At 38.0% G+C, this 19,603-nt stretch overlaps 2 protein-coding genes across 3 annotated transcripts; one reads left to right on the forward strand and one right to left on the reverse strand.

The window, feature by feature from the left end:
- Positions 1 to 6,034: 6,034 nt before the first annotated feature.
- Positions 6,035 to 14,235, reverse strand: LOC133629911 (carbonic anhydrase 1-like). The gene is made up of 7 exons (XM_062021027.1): positions 14,089 to 14,235; positions 13,772 to 13,969; positions 11,876 to 11,994; positions 9,652 to 9,744; positions 9,504 to 9,566; positions 9,281 to 9,436; positions 6,035 to 6,819 (listed from the first exon to the last, which is right to left on the reverse strand). Exons 1-7 carry the CDS (start codon positions 14,183 to 14,185, stop codon positions 6,700 to 6,702), a joined length of 846 nt encoding a protein of 281 aa, XP_061877011.1. The 5' UTR covers positions 14,186 to 14,235; the 3' UTR covers positions 6,035 to 6,699.
- Positions 14,236 to 16,785: 2,550 nt separating this feature from the next.
- rbis (ribosomal biogenesis factor) lies at positions 16,786 to 19,183 on the forward strand. Of its 2 annotated transcripts, none has more exons than XM_062021979.1 (4): positions 16,786 to 17,452; positions 17,818 to 17,930; positions 18,013 to 18,129; positions 18,215 to 19,174. In XM_062021979.1, exons 2-4 carry the CDS (start codon positions 17,823 to 17,825, stop codon positions 18,281 to 18,283), a joined length of 294 nt encoding a protein of 97 aa, XP_061877963.1. In that variant the 5' UTR covers positions 16,786 to 17,452; positions 17,818 to 17,822; the 3' UTR covers positions 18,284 to 19,174. The 2 variants fall into 2 exon arrangements, with proteins under 2 accessions (XP_061877963.1, XP_061877964.1); XM_062021980.1 differs by lacking the exon at positions 16,786 to 17,452 and adding an exon at positions 17,462 to 17,677 and having other exon boundaries at positions 18,215 to 19,183.
- The last annotated feature ends 420 nt before the right edge of the window (positions 19,184 to 19,603 follow it).

Consider the following 19,603-nt stretch of genomic DNA (forward strand, 5'->3'; position numbering starts at 1 on the left):
GAGTTACTCTTGCTATCTTAAAATCTTTTGGTACTTGGCCTTGTGTAATTGATAGGTTCATTATGTGCGTGCTGATCGGGGCAATGATGGAGGCAGAGTTCCTGAGGAATCTGGAGGGAATATTATCAAGGCCGGTGGCCTTGTTAGGGTGGAGCGCGCTCAATTTTTTAAACACCTCATCAGCTGTGACCATTTCTAATTTGAAATCATCGTTGGATACTCCTAGCTTTCTGTAGAAGGCTTTAATGTGTTCTACACCAAAGCGACCAGAGTGGTGGGACAGCTTGTTGACAAGAGTTGCGGCTATGCTGGTAAAAAAGATGTTAAGTCTGCTAGCTACGTCCATTTTGTCTGTAATGACAGTGATTAGAAATCCCTCATTGACATTATCATCACAGCCATTTAGAAAAAATAAAACAAAAAAAGCTTTTCTGACCTCTATGGTTTTGTAAAAAAATATAAATAAATTTACATTTTGTACAGTTTTATTTTTCTGCATTAGCTTAGCAATTAGCAACATGCACATTTAAAAAGCCATTTGGACCTCTATGGTGGGGGGTGATTTTTTATTTATTTTTTAGTCATAAAAAAATACAATCATGTGTGCTTACGGACAGTATCCCTGCACAGGGGCGCCGCTAGGGATTTTGGGTCCCATGAAAAGAATCTTTACAGGGCCCCCTGTATTATGATTTCATCATCATTAGGGGCCTCTCTGGGCCCCCCTCCATCATGGGCCCCTAGAATCCGTCTCCTTTACCCCCCCTTTTCGGTGCCCCTGTCCCTGCAGACTGTATTGATCTATATTGATATATAATGTAGGAACCAGAAATATTAATAACAGAAAGAAACAACCCTTTGGTGCGAATGCGTGTGAATGAGTATAAATGGGGGAGGGAGGGTTTTTGGGTTGGTGCACTAATTGTAAGTGTATCTTGTGTTTTTTTATGTTGATTTAATAATTTAAAAAAATATATATATATATTATTTTTATTTTTTAATTCTTGTGCGGCCCGGTACCAATCGATCCTCTAGAGCAGTGGAGACACGTTCTCTGGAGTGATGAATCACGCTTTTCCATCTGGCAATCTGATGGACGAGTCTGGGTTTGAAAGTTGCCAGGAGAACGCTACATTTCGGACTGCATTGCGCCGAGTGTGAAATTTGGTGGAGGAGAAATTATGGTGTGGGGTTGTTTTTCAGGAGTTGGGCTTGGCCCCTTAGTTCAAGTGAAAGGAACTTTGAATGCTCCAGGATACCAAAACATTTTGGACAATTCCATGCTCCCAACCTTGTGGGAACAGTTTGGAGTGGGCCCCTTCCTCTTCCAACATGACTGTGCACCAGTGCACAAAGCAAGGTCCATAAAGACATTGATGACGGAGTCTGGTGTGGATGAACTTGACTGGCCTGCACAGAGTCCTGACCTGAACCCGATAGAACACATTTGGGATGAATTAGAACGGAGACTGAGAGCCAGGCCTTCTCGACCAACATCAGTGTGTGACCTCACCAATGCGCTTTTGGAAGAATGGTCGAAAATTCCTATAAAAACACTCCGCAACCTTGTGGACAGCCTTCCCAGAAGAGTTGAAAAAGGTGGACCGACATCATATTGAACCCTATGGCTTAGGAATGGGATGGCACTTCAAGTTCATATGTGAGTCAAGGCAGGTGGCCAAATACTTTTGGCAATATAGTGTATGTAGCATTTGTGTTACAACACGATTGTTATATTGAAGAACTGTGTGCCCTTCCAAACAAGCGCTGCCCCCCGTGTACTGAGAAAAAGAATTTACACCCACGTCGCGAGTTAGGTGTCGACAAAAATAGCTCTCGTGTTCCTGTCAGTTGTTATCACAAAGGTGAGAGGTCAGGAGTTGTACCAGAGGGTCAGATGCCACCGTTAATGAAAACAACCAGAACACGCCGTAGGTTAGCCGGCTCCCACGTGACGATGTTTACGACCCCCCCCCCCCCCTACGCTCACATTTTTAAACAGACAATACAAAAACAGCATTTGTTAGCTTCTTTTGGTGCTTAGAGTTAGCTCTAATGCTACGTTGGGAGGGTTTTTCATGACGAGGATAAAGTGTGAATTATAGCCTCGCTTTTTAAAACTGTCTTTTAGCTTTTAGAGGAATTAGCTTAATAATTAGCACATCCTTTGAATCTATGTTACAAAAGGTTTTGATGGCTTGTATGAAGAGCAAAGAGGCTAACTTAGCTGTAACGCTAACAAAGCAAGCTTTTGAGAATCTAGCTTTTAATCTACGGTAAAAATGTTTTCATGCCAAGAAAGGTTTTCAAATGGAGGGCTTGAAAGTTGTAACTAGCGCTCGATCCAACTTGTGACAAAGCTAACTTAGCTTTTATGCTACATTACCAAGCGTTTTCATGACTTATGTTAAGCACAACATAGCATTGAGCTATTTTAGCGCTAATAGAGGTTAGCTTATCTTAAACGCTAAGATGCTAAGCTGCGGCTGATAACTTAAAATCTGATTTTTTTTTTAACAAACTCTACTAACACACATTTTAATTAACCCTACTTGTGTTCGCAAAACGTTTATGTGTAGGTAGCCTTTATGCTAAAATGTGAACAAAAAAATCAAAATGAATTACAAATAGTGTTTGTTTTACTTTTTTATAGCCTCTTTGGTACGTTGCCGAGCTAAGAGGCTAACTTAGCTATAATGCTGCCAAATCAAGCTTTTGAGAAGCAAATTTTTTTAAAATCATAATTTATGTTAAAAAGGTTTTTAGCCAAAAAATATTTTCAAATAGAGGGCTTGAAAGTACTGATTAAGGCTTGATTTAGCTTGTAAAAAACCCAAGTTAGCTTTTATTCTACATTACCAAGCTATTTAATGACTTATGTTAAGCACATTAGCATTGAGCTATTTTAGCGCTTATAAAGGCTATCTTATCTATAACGCTAAGATGCTAAGCATCGAATGGTTTATAACTTAAGATTCCAAGCTTTTTTTTTTTTTTACTAATTTTACAAACAAAAATTTCAATTAGCACTACTTATGCTCGCAAAACGTGTAGGTAGCCTAAAAAATCTAATTAAGTACAGAAGTGTTAGTTTTACTTCTTTAGCTTCCATGCTACGTAGTCGAGCAAAGAGGATAACTTAGCTATAATGCTGACAAATCAAGCTTTTGAGAAGCTAGTTTTTTTTAAATCATAATTTATGTTGAAAAGGTTTTTAGCCAAAAAATATTTTCAAATGGAGGGCTTGAAAGTACTGATTAAGGCTTGATTTAGCTTGTAAAAAACCCAAGTTAGCTTTTATTCTACATTACCAAGCTATTTAATGACTTATGTTAAGCACAATAGCATTGAGCTATTTTAGCATTTATAAAGGCTATCTTAGACTATCTTATCTCTAACGCTAAGATGCTAAGCTTCGAATGGTTTATAACTTAAGATTCAAAGCTTTTTTTTTACTAAATCTACAAACAAAAATTTCAATTAGCACTACTTACGCTCGCAAAACGTGTAGGTAGCCTAGAAAATCTAATTAAGTACAGAAGTGCTAGTTTTACTTTTTTTTAGCTTCCATGCTACGTAGTCGAGCAAAGAGGCTAACTTAGCTATAATGCTGACAAATTAAACTTTTGAGAAGCTATTTTTTTTTCTTTCCATAATGTATGTTAAAAAGGGTTTTACCGTATTTTTCGGACTATAAGTCGCAGTTTTTTTCAGGGGTGCGACTTATACTCAGGAGCGACTTATGTGTGAATTTATTAACACATTACCGTAAATTATCAAATAATATTATTTAGCTCATTCACGTAAGAGACTAGACGTATAAGATTTCATGGGATTTAGCAATTAGGAGTGACAGATTGTTTGGTAAACGTATAGCATGTTCTATATGTTATAGTTATTTGAATGACTCTTACCATAATATGTTACGTTAACATACCAGGCACGTTCTCAGTTGGTTATTTATGCGTCATATAACGTACACTTATTCAGCCTGTTGTTCACTATTCTTTATTTATTTTAAATTGCCTTTCAAATGTCTATTCTTGGTGTTGGGTTTTATCAAATACATTTCCCCAAAAAATGCGACTTATACTCCAGTGCGACTTATAAATGTTTTTTTCCTTCTTTATTGTGCATTTTCGGCCGGTGCGACTTATACTTCGGAGCGACTTATACTCCGAAAAATACGGTATGCAAAAAAAGCTGTTCAAATGGAGGGCTTGGAAGTTCTAATTAAGGCTTGATTTAGCTTGTAAAAAACCCAAGTTTAAAATTAAGATTAAGATTAAAGTATCAATGATTGTCACACACACACTAGATGTGGTGAAATTTGTCCTCTGCATTTGTCCCATCCCCTTGGGGAGCAGTGGGCAGCAGCGGCGCCGCGCCCGGGAATCATTTTGGTGATTTAACACCCAACTCCAACCCTTTGTTGCTGAGTGCCAAGCAGGGAGGTTATGGGTCCCATTTTTATAGTCTTTAGCTTTTATTCTACATTACCAAGCTTTTTAATGACTTATGTTAAGCACAATAGCATTGAGCTATTTTAGCATTTATAAAGTCTATTTTAGGCTAGCTTATCTATAACGCTAAGATGCTAAGCTTTGAATGGTTTATAACTTAAGATTCAAAGCTATTTTTTTACTAATTCTACAAACAAAAATTTCAATGAGCACTACTTATGCTCGCAAAATGTGTAGGTAACCTAAAAAATCTAATTAAGTACAGAAGTGCTAGTTTTACTTTTTTAGCTTCCATGCTACGTAGCCGAGCAAAGAGGCTAACTTAGCTATTATGCTCACAGATCAAGCTTTTGAGAAGATAATTTTTTAAAATCATAATTTATGTTAAAAAGGCTTTTAGCCAAAAAATATTTTCAAATGGAGGGCTTGAAAGTACTGATTAAGGCTTGATTTAGCTTGTGAAAAACCCAAGTTAGCTTTTATTCTACCATACCAAGCTTTTTAATGACTTATGTTAAGCACATTATTAGCATTGAGCTATTTTAGCGCCTGAAAGGCTATCTTATCTATAACGCTAAAATTGTTTACTAATTCTACAAACAAAAATTTCAATTAGCACTACTTATGCTCGCAAAACGTGTAGGTAGCCTAAAAAATCTAAGTAAGTACAGAAGTGCTAGTTTCACTTTTTTTACGCCTTCATCCACGTTTTCAAGCATAGACAAACAGCGACCTTATTGATAAACATACCTTGTTAGCATACGTAGGCACATACAACTAAAGTATGCCGTCATATAAAATAAATAAAACATCAAATTAGAGTGTAGAAATGTTATTTAGCGCTTGCTAGCTTGTACAAAGGCTTTTTATTTTAGCCTCCATGCTACGTTGCCTAGCATAAACAAACAATCTTACCGATTAAACATCCCTTGTTGACTGAAGTGCATAATTTAATGATTAGCATTCAAGCTAACTTACCGTATTTTTCGGAGTATAAATCGCTCGAGAGTATAAGTCGCTCCGGAGTATAAGTCGCTCCGGAGTATAAGTCGCACCGGCCGAAAATGCACAATAAAGAAGGAAAAAAACATATATAAGTCGCACTGGAGTATAAGTCGCATTTTTTGGGGAAATCTATTTGATAAAACCCAACACCAAGAATAGACATTTGAAATGCAATTTAAAATAAATAAAGAATAGTGAACAACAGGCTGAATAAGTGTACGTTATATGATGCATAAATAACCAACTGAGAACGTGCCTGGTATGTTAACGTAACATATTATGGTAAGAGTCATTCAAATAACTATAACATATAGAACATGCTATACGTTTACCAAACAATCTGTCACTCCTAATTGCTAAATCCCATGAAATCTTATACGTTTAGTCTCTTACGTGAATGAGCTAAATAATATTATTTGATAATTTACGGTAATGTTTTAATAAATTCACACATAAGTCGCTCCTGAGTATAAGTCGCACCCCCGGCCAAACTATGAAAAAAACTGCGACTTATAGTCCGAAAAATACGGTAGTTAAAATGCAGGGAGTTTAAAAACAAACAAACATTTTTTTAAGTTTTAAAATAGATTTATTCCACTGGTCAAGTGTCCACTTCCAAAATAGAACAACACAGAACTACTAGAACAATTAGGCTTGTTTTCATCCTTAAAAAAAAAAGAAAAGAATCACAATCTTTATTAAAGAAAAGCAGTAGGAAGAGGTGACTTTAGACTCCTAAAGCTCTGCTATCGAGCGTAAAAACGTGTCTTTTGGCAGCTTCTCGTCTTCTTGGCTGTGGCGATTGTGCGCTTTTCAGCTTTACATCACACTTTTTTTTTTGTTGACATGTTTACATTTCAGGGCATGTCAATTTGCATAAGTTAGACAAAAAAAAACAGGGTGACACATCAGCAGGTTTGAGGCCTTTCTAGCACCTTGCATGTCCTGGATGTTGTGGGAAAATCCAAAAATCGATAAGCGGGTCAGTTGCGTAACGCCAGCGGCCACCGTCTGGTCCACGTTAAGCGTCCCGAGAGCTCCCAAAAAGCTTCCGGAAAAAACTGCTGGCTTCTTTCCTGCGTGGCGACACCTGCGAAGTGCTTTAAATCAACTGGAATCAAAGTTCCATGTAGGGATGATCGGACGGAGGTGGAGCTACGTGAGTTTTGGGGCGCGCTCCAGGACTAAAAAGAAGGGAAGCGGGGTTAAAAAAAAAAGGGCGAGGACATGTTCACTTGAAGAAAGAGCGGACTTGGCGCCCTTTGAGCGGCTGCGGGGGACGGTAGTTGTCCATCATGCAGCACTCGGCCTCGCCCTCGGCGGTGAAGAGCAGGCTGCGGAATTTGGCCATCTGTGGAGAGACCACGACACTCCTGTGACTGTCACTCACCTCCAAAGTCGCCGACTGGACACTCTTCAAAGGAGCACCTGCTAGTTTGGTGGCGGCGGTAAGAAGTGTCCACGCGGAGACCAAACCGGGTTGTGTTTGTGCTCATGTCCAAATACTTTTGATCCATGGAAAATATTGTGTATGTTTAAATGTTTTATTTAAAAAGCAGTCGTCACTTGAATTATTTTTAAGAAAAAAATAAATAAATAAATATATATATAAATATACATTTTAGGGCCTATATAAGCCTATAAAAGCTTATGAAAACATGTTTTCTAAAGATACAGTCGTGGGCAAAAGTTTACATACACTTGTAAAGAACATAATGTCATGGCTGTCTTGAGTTTCCAATAATTTCTACAACTCTTATTTTTTTGTGATGGAGTGATTGGAGCACATACTTGTTGGTCACAAAAAACATTCATGAAGTTTGGTTCTTTTATGAATTTATTATGAGTCTACTGAAAATGTGAGCAAATCTGCTGGGTCAAAAGTATACATACAGCAATGTTAATATTTGCTTACATGTCCCTTGGCAAGTTTCACTACAATAAGGCGCTTTTGGTAGCCATCCACAAGCTTCTGGTTGGATTTTTGACCACTCCTCTTGACAAAATTGGTGCAGTTCAGCTAAATGTGTTGGTTTTCTGACATGGACTTGTTTCTTCAGCATTGTCCACACGTTCTCAATGAGGTTTAAGTCAGGACTTTGGGAAGGCCATTCTAAAACCTTAATTCTAGCCTGATTTAGCCATTCCTTTACCACTTTTGACATGTGTTTGGGGTCATTGTCCTGTTGGAACACCCAACTGTGCACAAGACCCAACATCCAGGGTGATGATTTTAGGTTGTCCTGAAGAATTTGGAGGTAATCCTCCTTTTTCATTGGCCCATTTAAAGCACCAGTTCCATTAGCAGCAAAGCAGGCCCAGAGTATAATACTACCACCACCATGCTTTACGGTAAGCATGGTGTTCCTGGGATTAAAGGCCTCACCTTTTCTCCTCCAAACATATTGCTGGGTATTGTGGCCAAACAGCTCAATTTTTGTTTCATCTGACATCACATGGACAAAGATGAGACCTTCTGGAGGAAAGTTCTGTGGTCAGATGTCAAAGGTGGTAAGGGAATGGCTAAATCAGGCTAGAATTAAGGTTTTAGACTGGCCTTCCCAAAGTCCTGACTTAAACGTGTGGACAATGCTGAAGAAACAAGTCCATGTCAGAAAACCAACAAATTTAGCTGAACTGCACCAATTTTGTCAAGAGGAGTGGTCAAAAATTCAACCAGAAGCTTGTGGATGGCTACCAAAAGCGCCTTATTGCAGTGAAACTTGCCAAGGGACATGTAATCAAATATTAACATTGCTGTATGTATACTTTTGACCCAGCAGATTTGCTCACATATTCAGTAGACCCATAATAAATTCATAAAAGAACCAAACTTCATGAATGTTTTTTTGTGACCAACAAGTATGTGCTCCAATCACTCTATCACAAAAAAATAAGAGTTGTAGAAACGATTGGAAACTCAAGACAGCCACGACATTATGATCTTTATAAGTGTATGCAAACTTTTGACCAAGACTGTATATAGTGAGGAAAGACATGTTTTCGTAATAAAAAAAAAGCTTATGAAAACATGTTTTCTAAAGATATTTAATTGAGAAGTCCAACTCTTCTGTCCTGACTCTCCCATGATGCACCTCTCCGCCTTGTGATTTAAAAACACTTTTGTTTTAATGCACCTATAACAACTGAAATGATTTTATCTACAGTATTTGATTTGATTTTTATTGTTTGTATTTTACGATTTTATTTTAAATTATGATTAATTTATTTTTGCCTTCATACAATTTTCTCCAAAGCACTTTGAATTGCCCAATGTACGAATTATGCTCTATAAATAAAATTGCCTTATTTAATGCTATGTACAGTCATGCTGACAAAATAACACACTTTGTGCCTATTTAGCAGTGTCCTCTGCAGTGGACATTTGATTCTAGTCCATTTCTTCTGTCAAAGTTACACATTTTATAAAAAAAAAAAAAAAGTCACAACCCAACTGTCCACTGCAGAGGATGCTGCTTCTCAGGAGGGTATTAAAAAAACGTGTTTAAATAATAGCTTTCAGAGACCTCTAAAAATGAGGCTGTAAGACTCATGCCAGGCCACTAGTTGGCGGTGGACATCCATCACTGGCACTTTAAATCTGGACATAACAAAAGGTTGCAAGTACGGCCCACATTGTTGAAATTGAACGCAACACATAGGCTCAGTCATATCTCCTAAGTTACTTTCATAACTTCGACAAATGTTTGTACTTTACAGCTTTTAAAGGTTAGATAAAGAAACAAAACACCAAATGTACTGTATACACACTAGACTAGGCTAAGATTAGCTAACGCCGTGCGGTCTCATACCTGCGCCGAGCTGATGCTGATGGGGTCCTTGCAGACGATCCAGGTGACGCTCTCCAGCAGAGGGGGCGTGGTCAGGGAGCCATCGTAGGTCCAGTAGTCCAGGCAAGCGGGGAGCAAGCTGGCGGGGTCGAAGCCAGGGAAGGTGACCTGCTTGCCCTGAAAACACAACGATTATTTCAACCTGACTCACTCATGAAAATGTGGCAGGCAGAACGCGACATACTTTGGTCTTGATGGCACCGAAAGCGTCCAGAACCTTCTGGAGGTTGGCATTTTCATCACCAATCTAAAGGGAAGGGGGAAAACATTATTTTTAATAATCATCTATTATAATACAGTAATTAATTGTGATTTTCTTTGTATATATGAACCTGCAGGAAAACTCCAACAACAGCAAGTCCGTCTGGTTTGCTAGCAGCATCACCAAAGCTAGCATATTTAGTGTTCCAGTGCACCAGGTGAAGCTGTGGATCAAACACAAATTATATACAATTATCTCATGTTCATGTATATAGCTCTCATATATTTTTATTTAATATTTATATATACACTACCGTTCAAAAGTTTGGGGTCGCATTGAAATGTCCTTATTTTTGAAGGAAAAGCACTGTATTTTTCAATGAAGATAACTTTAAACTAGTCTTAACTTTAAAGAAATACACTCTATACATTGCTAATGTGGTAAATGACTATTCTAGCTGCAAATGTCTGTTTTTTGGTGCAATATCTACATAGGTGTATAGAGGCCCATTTCCAGAAACTATCACTCCAGTGTTCTAATGGTACAATGTGTTTGCTCATTGGCTCAGAAGGCTAATTGATTATTAGAAAACCCTTGTGCAATCATGTTCACACATCTGAAAACAGTTTAGCTCGTTACAGAAGCTACAAAACTGACCTTCCTTTGAGCAGATTGAGTTTCTGGAGCATCACATTTGTGGGGTCAATTAAACGCTCAAAATGGCCAGAAAAAGAGAACTTTCATCTGAAACTCGACAGTCTATTCTTGTTCTTTGAAATGAAGGCTATTCCGCAAAATTGTTTGGGTGACCCCAAACTTTTGAACGGTAGTGTATATATATGTTTCGTGGTTACCCACTCATCAGGAGTGAGCACAGTTTTACAGAAATTAATCCTACGCTATACAGTGTATATATATATATATATATATATATATATATATATATATATATATATATATATATATATATATATATATATATATATATATATATATATATATATATATATATATATATATATATATATATATATATATGTTTTGCGTAACGCCTATTTACCCTCCAAAATTTGTAAATATGACAAAAGAAATTGACCAAAAAAAACAGATGTTCACTGCAGTGGACATGTGTGTTTTGCATATTGGCCATTTACTTTCAAAATTTGTAAGTATAACTAACAAATACACCAAAACAACAGATGTCCACCCTAGTGGACATTTGTGTTTTGCATAACGACTATTCCTCCCCGAAATGTGTAAGTATGACAAGACAAATAGTTCGAAAGAAAACAGATGTCCACTTCAGTGTCTTTTGTTAACGCTTATTTACCCTCCAAAATGCATAGTATGACAAAAAATACACCAAAAAAACAGAAAAAATGTGTAAGTATGTGTAAGTATGACCCAAATAAATACAGTAGACCACCCCACCCCCCAAAAAACCCCCAAAACAAAACCAGATGTCCACTGCAGTGAACATGTGTGCCTTGTTTCACGCATATTTACCCTCCAAAATGTGTAAGGTATGACAAAAAAAAAAACTTGACCAGGAAAAAAAAGTTGTTCACTTATGTGGACATTTGTGTTTTGCATATTGGTTATAATCTCTTTCCAAAATGTGTAAAATAAATAGACCCCACCAAAAAACAGATGTCCACTGCAGTGTTTTGTAAAATGCCCATTTACCCTCCAAAACTTGTAAGTTTTACAAAAAAATAGACCAAAAAAACATCGACTACCCCCCCCCCCCCCCCGAAATTTGTAAGTATGACAAAACAAATAGCATTTTACCCTACAAAATGTGTAAGTATGATTAAAAAAATTTACCAAAAACAAATATCCACTACAGTGGACATTTGTGTTTCGCATATTGGCTATTTCCTTAAAAAATGTGTAAGTATGACAAAAAATAGACCAAAAAAAATAGATGTCCACCACAGTGGACATTTGTATTTTGCATAACGACTATTTCCCCCCAAAATGTGTAAGTACGACAAAATAAATAAAAAAAATAACATATGTCCAATGCAGTGGACATTTGTATTTTGCAAAAGTAAGTATGACAAACGAAATAGACCGAAACACAAATGTCCACTGCAGTGGACGTTGGATCTCAGGAGGATAAATCTTTAAGTCAATCAGGAGCCATCTTGAAGAAAGTTACTTCCTGGAAAAGGCACACTAACAACATAGGGGTTTCACTGCTCTAAAGCAGAGTTTGCATGTGGACAAAAGGCTGAAACGCCCACAAAAATGTCTGATTTAATCCGTCCACAAGAGATTATTTCTCGCTTGTGAGGCAGATTAGATGCTAAAAAACCCCCACAACATTTATCCCGGGCGAACATCCTTGCCTCAGCTGGGTACTTGTTCCCGGCCACGGTGTGCTCGGAGCCCCTGTCGTCAGAAGCCCCCCAGTGGAAGTGGAACTGCTTGAGACGATACACGCCTGAGACGGGACCCCCGGTCAGAGCTGCACGGCAAAAGAGAGAGAGGATAAAACAAAACACACAATAAGAGTATGAGAGCGACAGCGGCAGACGGCCGTCTTTCCCGGGAGCTTGCTTCCTCCTGCTGCGCACCTGAGGGGTCAAGGCTTGAATTTTAACATCTTGTTACATCACCCGGCTATTAATAAACACTCTGTACATCTTTTATTAACCATCAATGACACACACACACACAGACACATGACGCGTGACTAAATGTCACTAAGCTAAAAATGTGTTGGGTGGAAAATATGCACAGTATAGTAGCAGATGAATATTGTCCCTTCAAAACTCATCTTTGCTGTGTTTCTGTTTGCACTAAACCTCCCGGAGTAGATTATGTAACCCTAATCTCTACACACACATCTAATCTGGACAAATAGGAGTGCGTCACATTAATGACAACATGAATAGTGTCAAATCTATTAGGCCGACAACACAGAAACAATAAAGTTGTAATGTTCATGAGAATATGTTTTGTTACAAGAAGAAATACACATTTTACATGATATGATCACCTCAATATTACGTATTTTATTCTCATAAAATGACCACTTTATTCTTGTAAAATTTGTATTTTACTATCAGTAAATCACAATTTTAATTCCTAAATTATTTTGACTTTTTTTCCCCCTTTTTTTGTTTTAATAATAGATTAAACTTTCCTAAAAATGTATTTCTGCTCTTGACATATTTTGACGTTATACCCATAAATGTAACCCTTTTTCCCATGATAAAATTACTGCTTTTTTCCTTGTAGCATTTACATTATATTTGAAGAAAAACAATCTCTATTCTCACAAAATAATTATTTTTACATTGCAAATATATATTATGATGGAATTAAAAAATACACAACTTGTTTCCTCGTATAAAGACAACTTCATTTACATATTAATACTAATAAACTATAATATGACCACCTTGATTTTAGTCAAACTGTGACTTTTCCCCGCCCATAAAAATATCCCTTGCACTTTATTGTCATAACATGATGATCTTTGCATTGTGCTACTACAATATTTCTTTATATTAACTATATTTTTGTAAGAGTCCAACTTTTTATTCTGGTTATGTTAAAAAATATCTATTATGGGAATGCGGACAGTGTTTTTTCCTATTAATAAAATGATAAAATAACGACCTGTGTTTCGTATTACTACAACTATTCATGCATCATGAAATTAATCAGAATACTGCAACAAAATATGAAGACTTTTATTTATACCAGTAATATTTTTTTTATTTAAAATCACATGTTATTCTGTATTTTTTTTAATGTAATTCTCATATTTATTGTTTATAACTATAACTACAACTACTTTTGTCTATAACTATTGTTTTCTATTCATTTTATACACATTTATTTCTGCTTGTTTTTCTTTTTTTGGGGTTTTATTGTTGTATGGTTTCTTTTTCTGTGATATGGATCCCCCTGGGTCTGAAATAAAAATGACTACTACTAATACATTTAATCTGATCTTCCCTAATACCTTTTTCTGTGTTTTTTTTGCATTAAATGGCATCAGATATACGCAATGGGAAAGAAAGCTTTACTTGGGGCTACATTAGCAATTCAATGAGCATCTTCTTTGTTCTTATGAACCATGCACTCTCCTTCTTCTAGCCACGATTCAGCAGCCCAGCAAGAAAAAATGAGCTCTGATTGTGCAAAACCATGAATGTACACATGCAGTTATATATGTAAATCCTATGCAAAAATACAATATGACATCATTGCATGCATCCTGCAACACTCACTGGATTTGTCGCTGTCGTCCATGAATGAGACCTGGAAGGAATGGCCATTGTTGAGGATGTCCAGGCAGGTGGATGGGTCGTACTTGAGGCCGAGCGGCTTCATCCCGCCGTCGTAGGACGCATGGCCCGGTACGATGTCAATGGGGGACTGACGCGGTCCGTCAGCGATGGGGAAAGACTCAACCCATTTGTCTGGTCCTGAGGAGAAAAAACACGAATGTTGCAGAGTGACACGTCTCAGCATGTTGATGGTGCAGAAATGAACCAAATGCACGTCTTTTTTCCCTTGCCTTAATGATAGTATTCATAATAATTACCGTTACTAGGAGCATAACCCCATGCATGAGCCATTTTTGCCTCAATGTAGTTTTGCAAGAGCTGCTGCAGTCCTGCTTTAGATAATCGACCCCCCATCTGACAGCTGCACGCCTTATATATATCTACGGGAGAGAAAAAAAACACACCCCCAACCCCTCCCCTACTGAAACCGCCTTATAAATACGGTGGACCGGGGCTGAGTCCACTCAGAAAGGACCGGGTGCAGTCTGGATGGTCAATAAATGCTCTATGTTTAGGACACCCAACCCGAGCCCACAAAACGCAGCAATAAAGGGGGTACGTCCATCCATCCATCCATGTATCCATGCATCGGTCTTGCACCCCTATCCGGTTCCGCACCACAGAACGGTTCGGCTTCCACCTTCTTTATGACGGCGTCGCTCTGCTCTCTGTATACGTGTGCAGCCTGCACCTAGACGTGCCTTTAGATGCGGGTAGATCCACAACAATAGGCGTGCAAGGGCTGTCCGCATGCGGGAAATCAAGCTCTCCGACTGAAATATGTCGCTGCGGGGTTGAACCGCGTCCATCCTTTGAATAATTATGCACTTCAAAGTCGTGACCTTCAATCAAAGTGGAAATTAGTCAGGCTGCCAGTGAGCGTACGCGTAAAGCCGTTCATAGTGTGGTGCGACAGTGACATCTGCTGGCGGCTGATCAGATTGCAGGCTTTATAGGTCCATTAGGACAGTGTTTTTCAACCTTTTTTGAGCCAAGGCACATTTATTGCGTTGAAAAAGTCCGGAGGCACACCACCAGCAGAAATCGTTAAAAAAACTAAACTCAGTTGACAGTAAAAAGCCGTTGTTGCAATTGTTGAATATGACTTTAAACCATAACCAACTATGTATCAATATAGCTCTTGTCTCAAAGTGTAGGTCTACTGTCACATCACGCCATTTTTTGCTGTTTTTCTGTGTGTAGTGTTTTGGTTCTTGTCTTGCGCTCCTATTTTGGTGGCTTTTTCTCTTTTTTTGGTAGTTTCCTGTAGCAGTTTCATGTCTTCATATGAGTGATGTTTTTTGCATCTACTATGTTTCAGCATTCACAAATATTTCCGTTGTTTTTATCCTTCTTTGTGGGGACATTGTTGACTGTCATGTCATGTTCGGATGTACATTGTGGACGCCGTCTTTGCTCCACAGTAAGTCTTTGCTGTCGTCCAGCATTCTGTTTTTGTTGACTTTGTAGCCAGTTCAGTTTTAGTTTCGTTCTGCATAGCCTTCCCTAAGCTTCAATGCCTTTTCTTAGGGGCACTCACCTTTTGTTTATTTTTGGTTTAAGCACTGATAACTTTTTACCAGCACGCTGCCTCCCGCTGTTTCCAACATCTACAAAGCAATTAGCTACCGGCTGCCACCTACTGATATGGAAGAGTATTACACGGTTACTCTTGCCGAGCTCTAGACAGCACCGACACTCAACAACAACACATAATTTGCAGACCATAATTACTGGTTTGCAAAAAATATTTTTAACCCACATAGGTGAAATTAGATAATCTCCCACGGCACACCAGACTGTATCTCACGGCACACTCGTGTGCCGCGGCACAGTGGTTGAAAAAGACTGCATTAGTAAACACATTTAAATAATTAAACAAAGTTAAATTAGAACTAAACATATTATACTAGTATTACATTATAACTAACAAGTCCTAAAATAGACTTAGACTTAGACAAACTTTATTTATCCACAAGGGAAATTGTTCCACACAGTAGCTCAGTTACAAAGGATGGAAAGGGTAAGGATGGAAAGGATAATGCAGGTATAAAGTAGACTAAAAATGTACCATAGTAGCAATATAAAATATAACATATATGTAATATTTACGTATTATATATAATGATATATTATATTATATTTGTATTTAATATATACAATATATAACAATTACCATGTACAATACTACAGTATATGTAGCTATATCTAGCAAAAGTGGTCATTTTCTGCAGTACAAACCAGACCAAAAGCAACTTTGTTATATCAACAGCAGCCGCTTGCTCTTTCTCACTTGCGCCAACACATGCACTTATGGCACTTAGCCAGTGATGCGTTTACAGCCACACAAAAAGTCGGACAACTCCAACACCACACATAAAGTGTCATTCCAGGTTGTTACACTATGATTTACCAATTAAATGCGTGCTTATTCTAGTGTCATTTATTAGGAATCTTAATTTATAAATATTAATCATGAGATGCTGTCAGTATATTAAATAAATACTAATAAAAATATATTTTTTACAAACATGAAGTTGCAGGAATGTACACATGATCCCCTACTTACATCTCATTGTGCAACATGTGAATGTTTTAATGGGAACTAAATGCAATGTCTGAAAGGGGTACAAATTATTTCCAAAGCAGGACATCCACCCAGACAAACAATACAAGTACACAGTTCATGAAAAACAATATTTTTTGTTATTGTCATTGTAAGTGGGCCTAAACACTTGTATTAGAAATGGAAATGACTGCTGTCATTTGATTATAATAATAAGAGAATGTTGTCTGTCTATCTGTGTTGGCCCTGCGATGAGGTGGGGACTTGTCCAGGGTGTACCCCGGCTTCCGCCCGAATGCTGCTGAGATAGGCTCCAGCGACCCCGAAAGGGACAAGCGGTAGAAAATGGATGGAGATTTAAGTTGTTATTTAGTCAGGTTTGGGACAGGTGTGCTGCTGGTGTAGCCACAGTGTGCACGTCTGATGTTGCTCACATGGGCTCCACTGAATGCTCGGGGAGTTTTTGCGTTTGCTCACACACATTAACAATTAGAGGGAACATTGAAGCGGTAAAAATAGATGGATGTATGGACATTTTAAAGAACAAACGAGGCTTTATTTTGAAGGACGCGCACCGAAACGGGAAGTCAAACGAATGTCAACTTCCTGGGCGCAAAAAATGAATAGCTGCTAACATTAAAGTCTGGTTTTAGTTACTAAGAGCAAATATTTGTTTCGAGGCATATTCAGTTTTTCCAGAAATACAAAAAAGTTCGTTAAAGTCACACAATATATATATCTATAGCCTAATTCAACGTCGGGACTTGTAGTTCCCTTCCAAGACGTGTTTCAAAATAATGCCTGGTATATCCTGATTATTTGGAAATTTGCAGGCCTATTCCAAGGAACGTATTTTAAAAGCCACTCATTTCTGGTAGAAATTCATAAAGAAATCCAGCTCGTTGCAGTTTTTTAATTTTAAATGAATGAGATAAACCAAACACTCACCGAGCTCCAAGTCCCCTTGCAGAGTGGTCACGTGGCGATGACGTCATCACGGAAGGACGAGCAATCCGGAACATAAACACGACTCCTACACGTGTAGACGCCATTAGGTACGTAAATAATAGTTGTTGTGCCGAATTATTCCTAAATTCACAAGTACAGCACCATTTTCATTCTTTGCTGTAACAATCCTATTCAACTGGTCACCAGCTTTGTTCGATAAAATATGAAAATCCATGCAGGCACATGGAGTGTTAGCATGTAGCATTAGGCTATCCTGTGTTTATTATATCATACACTGTACTTATATGTGTGTATAAAACAATCCGTGTAGGGTAGGTCATTATTACAATTCACTTTGTGTCACTGTGTAGTTGCTAAAATCGCACAATAACAGCAATGATAATACTGCACGACCATCTGCTGTTTATCACTGCATTTGATCTTGATATTACATTGTTTGCTCTGCAAACAGACAAGATGGGCAAAAACAAACCAAAGGGGAAACAGACGTGTGTCTTCCAAGTGGCCAACAAGCACCTAAAAGCCAAAAACAAAGCAAAACCTGTGAGGACGACACTCAAACACGTAAGCTTGTTTATGGGTATTATTATTGCTTTACAAAATCATGTCTGCTGTCCATGCTCGAGTATAACCAGTGTCTTCACAGATAAAAGCGGTGAAGAACGAGACGGTGGAGAACCTCAATCAGATCTTCTCAGAAATCCAGAGGGATGTGGCCAGCGTTCCCAAAAGTGTGGCGCCAGAACCCAAGAAACAAACACAGGTAAGCCTGATTGATCATCAAAACATCAATATTAGCGACTCGGGGCATTTTTGTTCATTAAATCTGTACAATTCGATCTCTCTAGGTTGTCAAAGAACCGCAGAAGGAACCTGTGAACGTTGACAGTGCTGCTCAGCTCTTCTCTCAGCTGTGATCGCTGTAACAAACATTGCATGATATATTGCAGCATTGTTTTTGCATATTTATTGATGTCTTACACAGTATATTGTTTATAAAATAAAGAACTATGGTTTTATAACACAAGCATATTTGTTTTCTTGGTAAAATACTCCATGTGAGAAGATCATTCCCATTTAAGTCCCATCTTAAAACTCATTTGTATACTCTAGCCTTTAAATAGACCCCCTTTTTAGACCAGTTGATCTGCTGTTTGTTTTCTTTTCTCCTCTGCCCCTTCTCCCTTGTTAAATGGGGGGCACAGGTCCGGTGGACATGGATGAAGTGCTGGCTGTCCAGAGTCGGGACCCACGGTGGACCGCTTGCCTGTGCATCGGTTGGGGACATCTCTGCGCTGCTGATACGTCTATGGACTGGACTCTCACTATTATGTTAGATCCACTATGGACTGGACTTTCACAATATTATGTTAGACCCACTCAACGTCCATTGCATCCGGTCTCCCCGGATCTGCATCTGCGGTCCTCTCCAAGGTTTCTCATAGTCATTCACATTGACATCCCACTGGGTTGTGAGTTTTTCCTTGCCCTTATGTGGGCTCTGAACCAAGGATGTCGTTGTGGCTTGTGCAGCCCTTTGAGACACTTGTGATTTAGGGCTTTATAAATAAACATTGGTTGATTGAATGTGCAGTGTGGTTTACTGGTGTGTAATGTCAGACGTAACCGCGCTAAAACACAAGGAAAAGCACATATTCTGTGAAAAAAAACATTACCCAACAAGTCGAATAAAATAAAAAGTATCTTATTTTTGTGATAGCGACGTCTATTGCGCTCTATAGTCACCTGTACAGTTTTTGCAGTGACAAGGTTCCTTTTCAACTGAATATGCTTGTCTAGAACAGTAAATCCTAATTTCTTGTCTTACTACGATGACCTACAGTCGTGGTCAAAAGTTTACATACACTTGTAAAGAACATAATGTCATGGCTGTTGGACTTCTCAATTAAATATGTTTAAAAAAATATGTTTTCAAAAGCTTTTTTTTTTTTAATTACGAAAACATGTCTTTCCTCACTATATGCAGTCGTGGTCAAAAGTTTACATACATATAATATCATGTCTGTCTTGAGTTTCCAATAATTTCTACAACTCTTATTTTTTTGTGATAGAGTGATTGGAGCACATACTTGTTGGTCACAAAAAAAATTCATGAAGTTTGGTTCTTTTATGAATTTATTATGGGTCTACTGAAAATGTGACCAAATCTGCTGGGTCAAAAGTATACATACAGCAATGTTAATATTTGGTTACATGTCCCTTGGCAAGTTTCACTG

Source organism: Entelurus aequoreus, linkage group LG15 (genome assembly GCF_033978785.1).
Source record: "Entelurus aequoreus isolate RoL-2023_Sb linkage group LG15, RoL_Eaeq_v1.1, whole genome shotgun sequence".
Taxonomy (NCBI): domain Eukaryota; kingdom Metazoa; phylum Chordata; class Actinopteri; order Syngnathiformes; family Syngnathidae; genus Entelurus; species Entelurus aequoreus.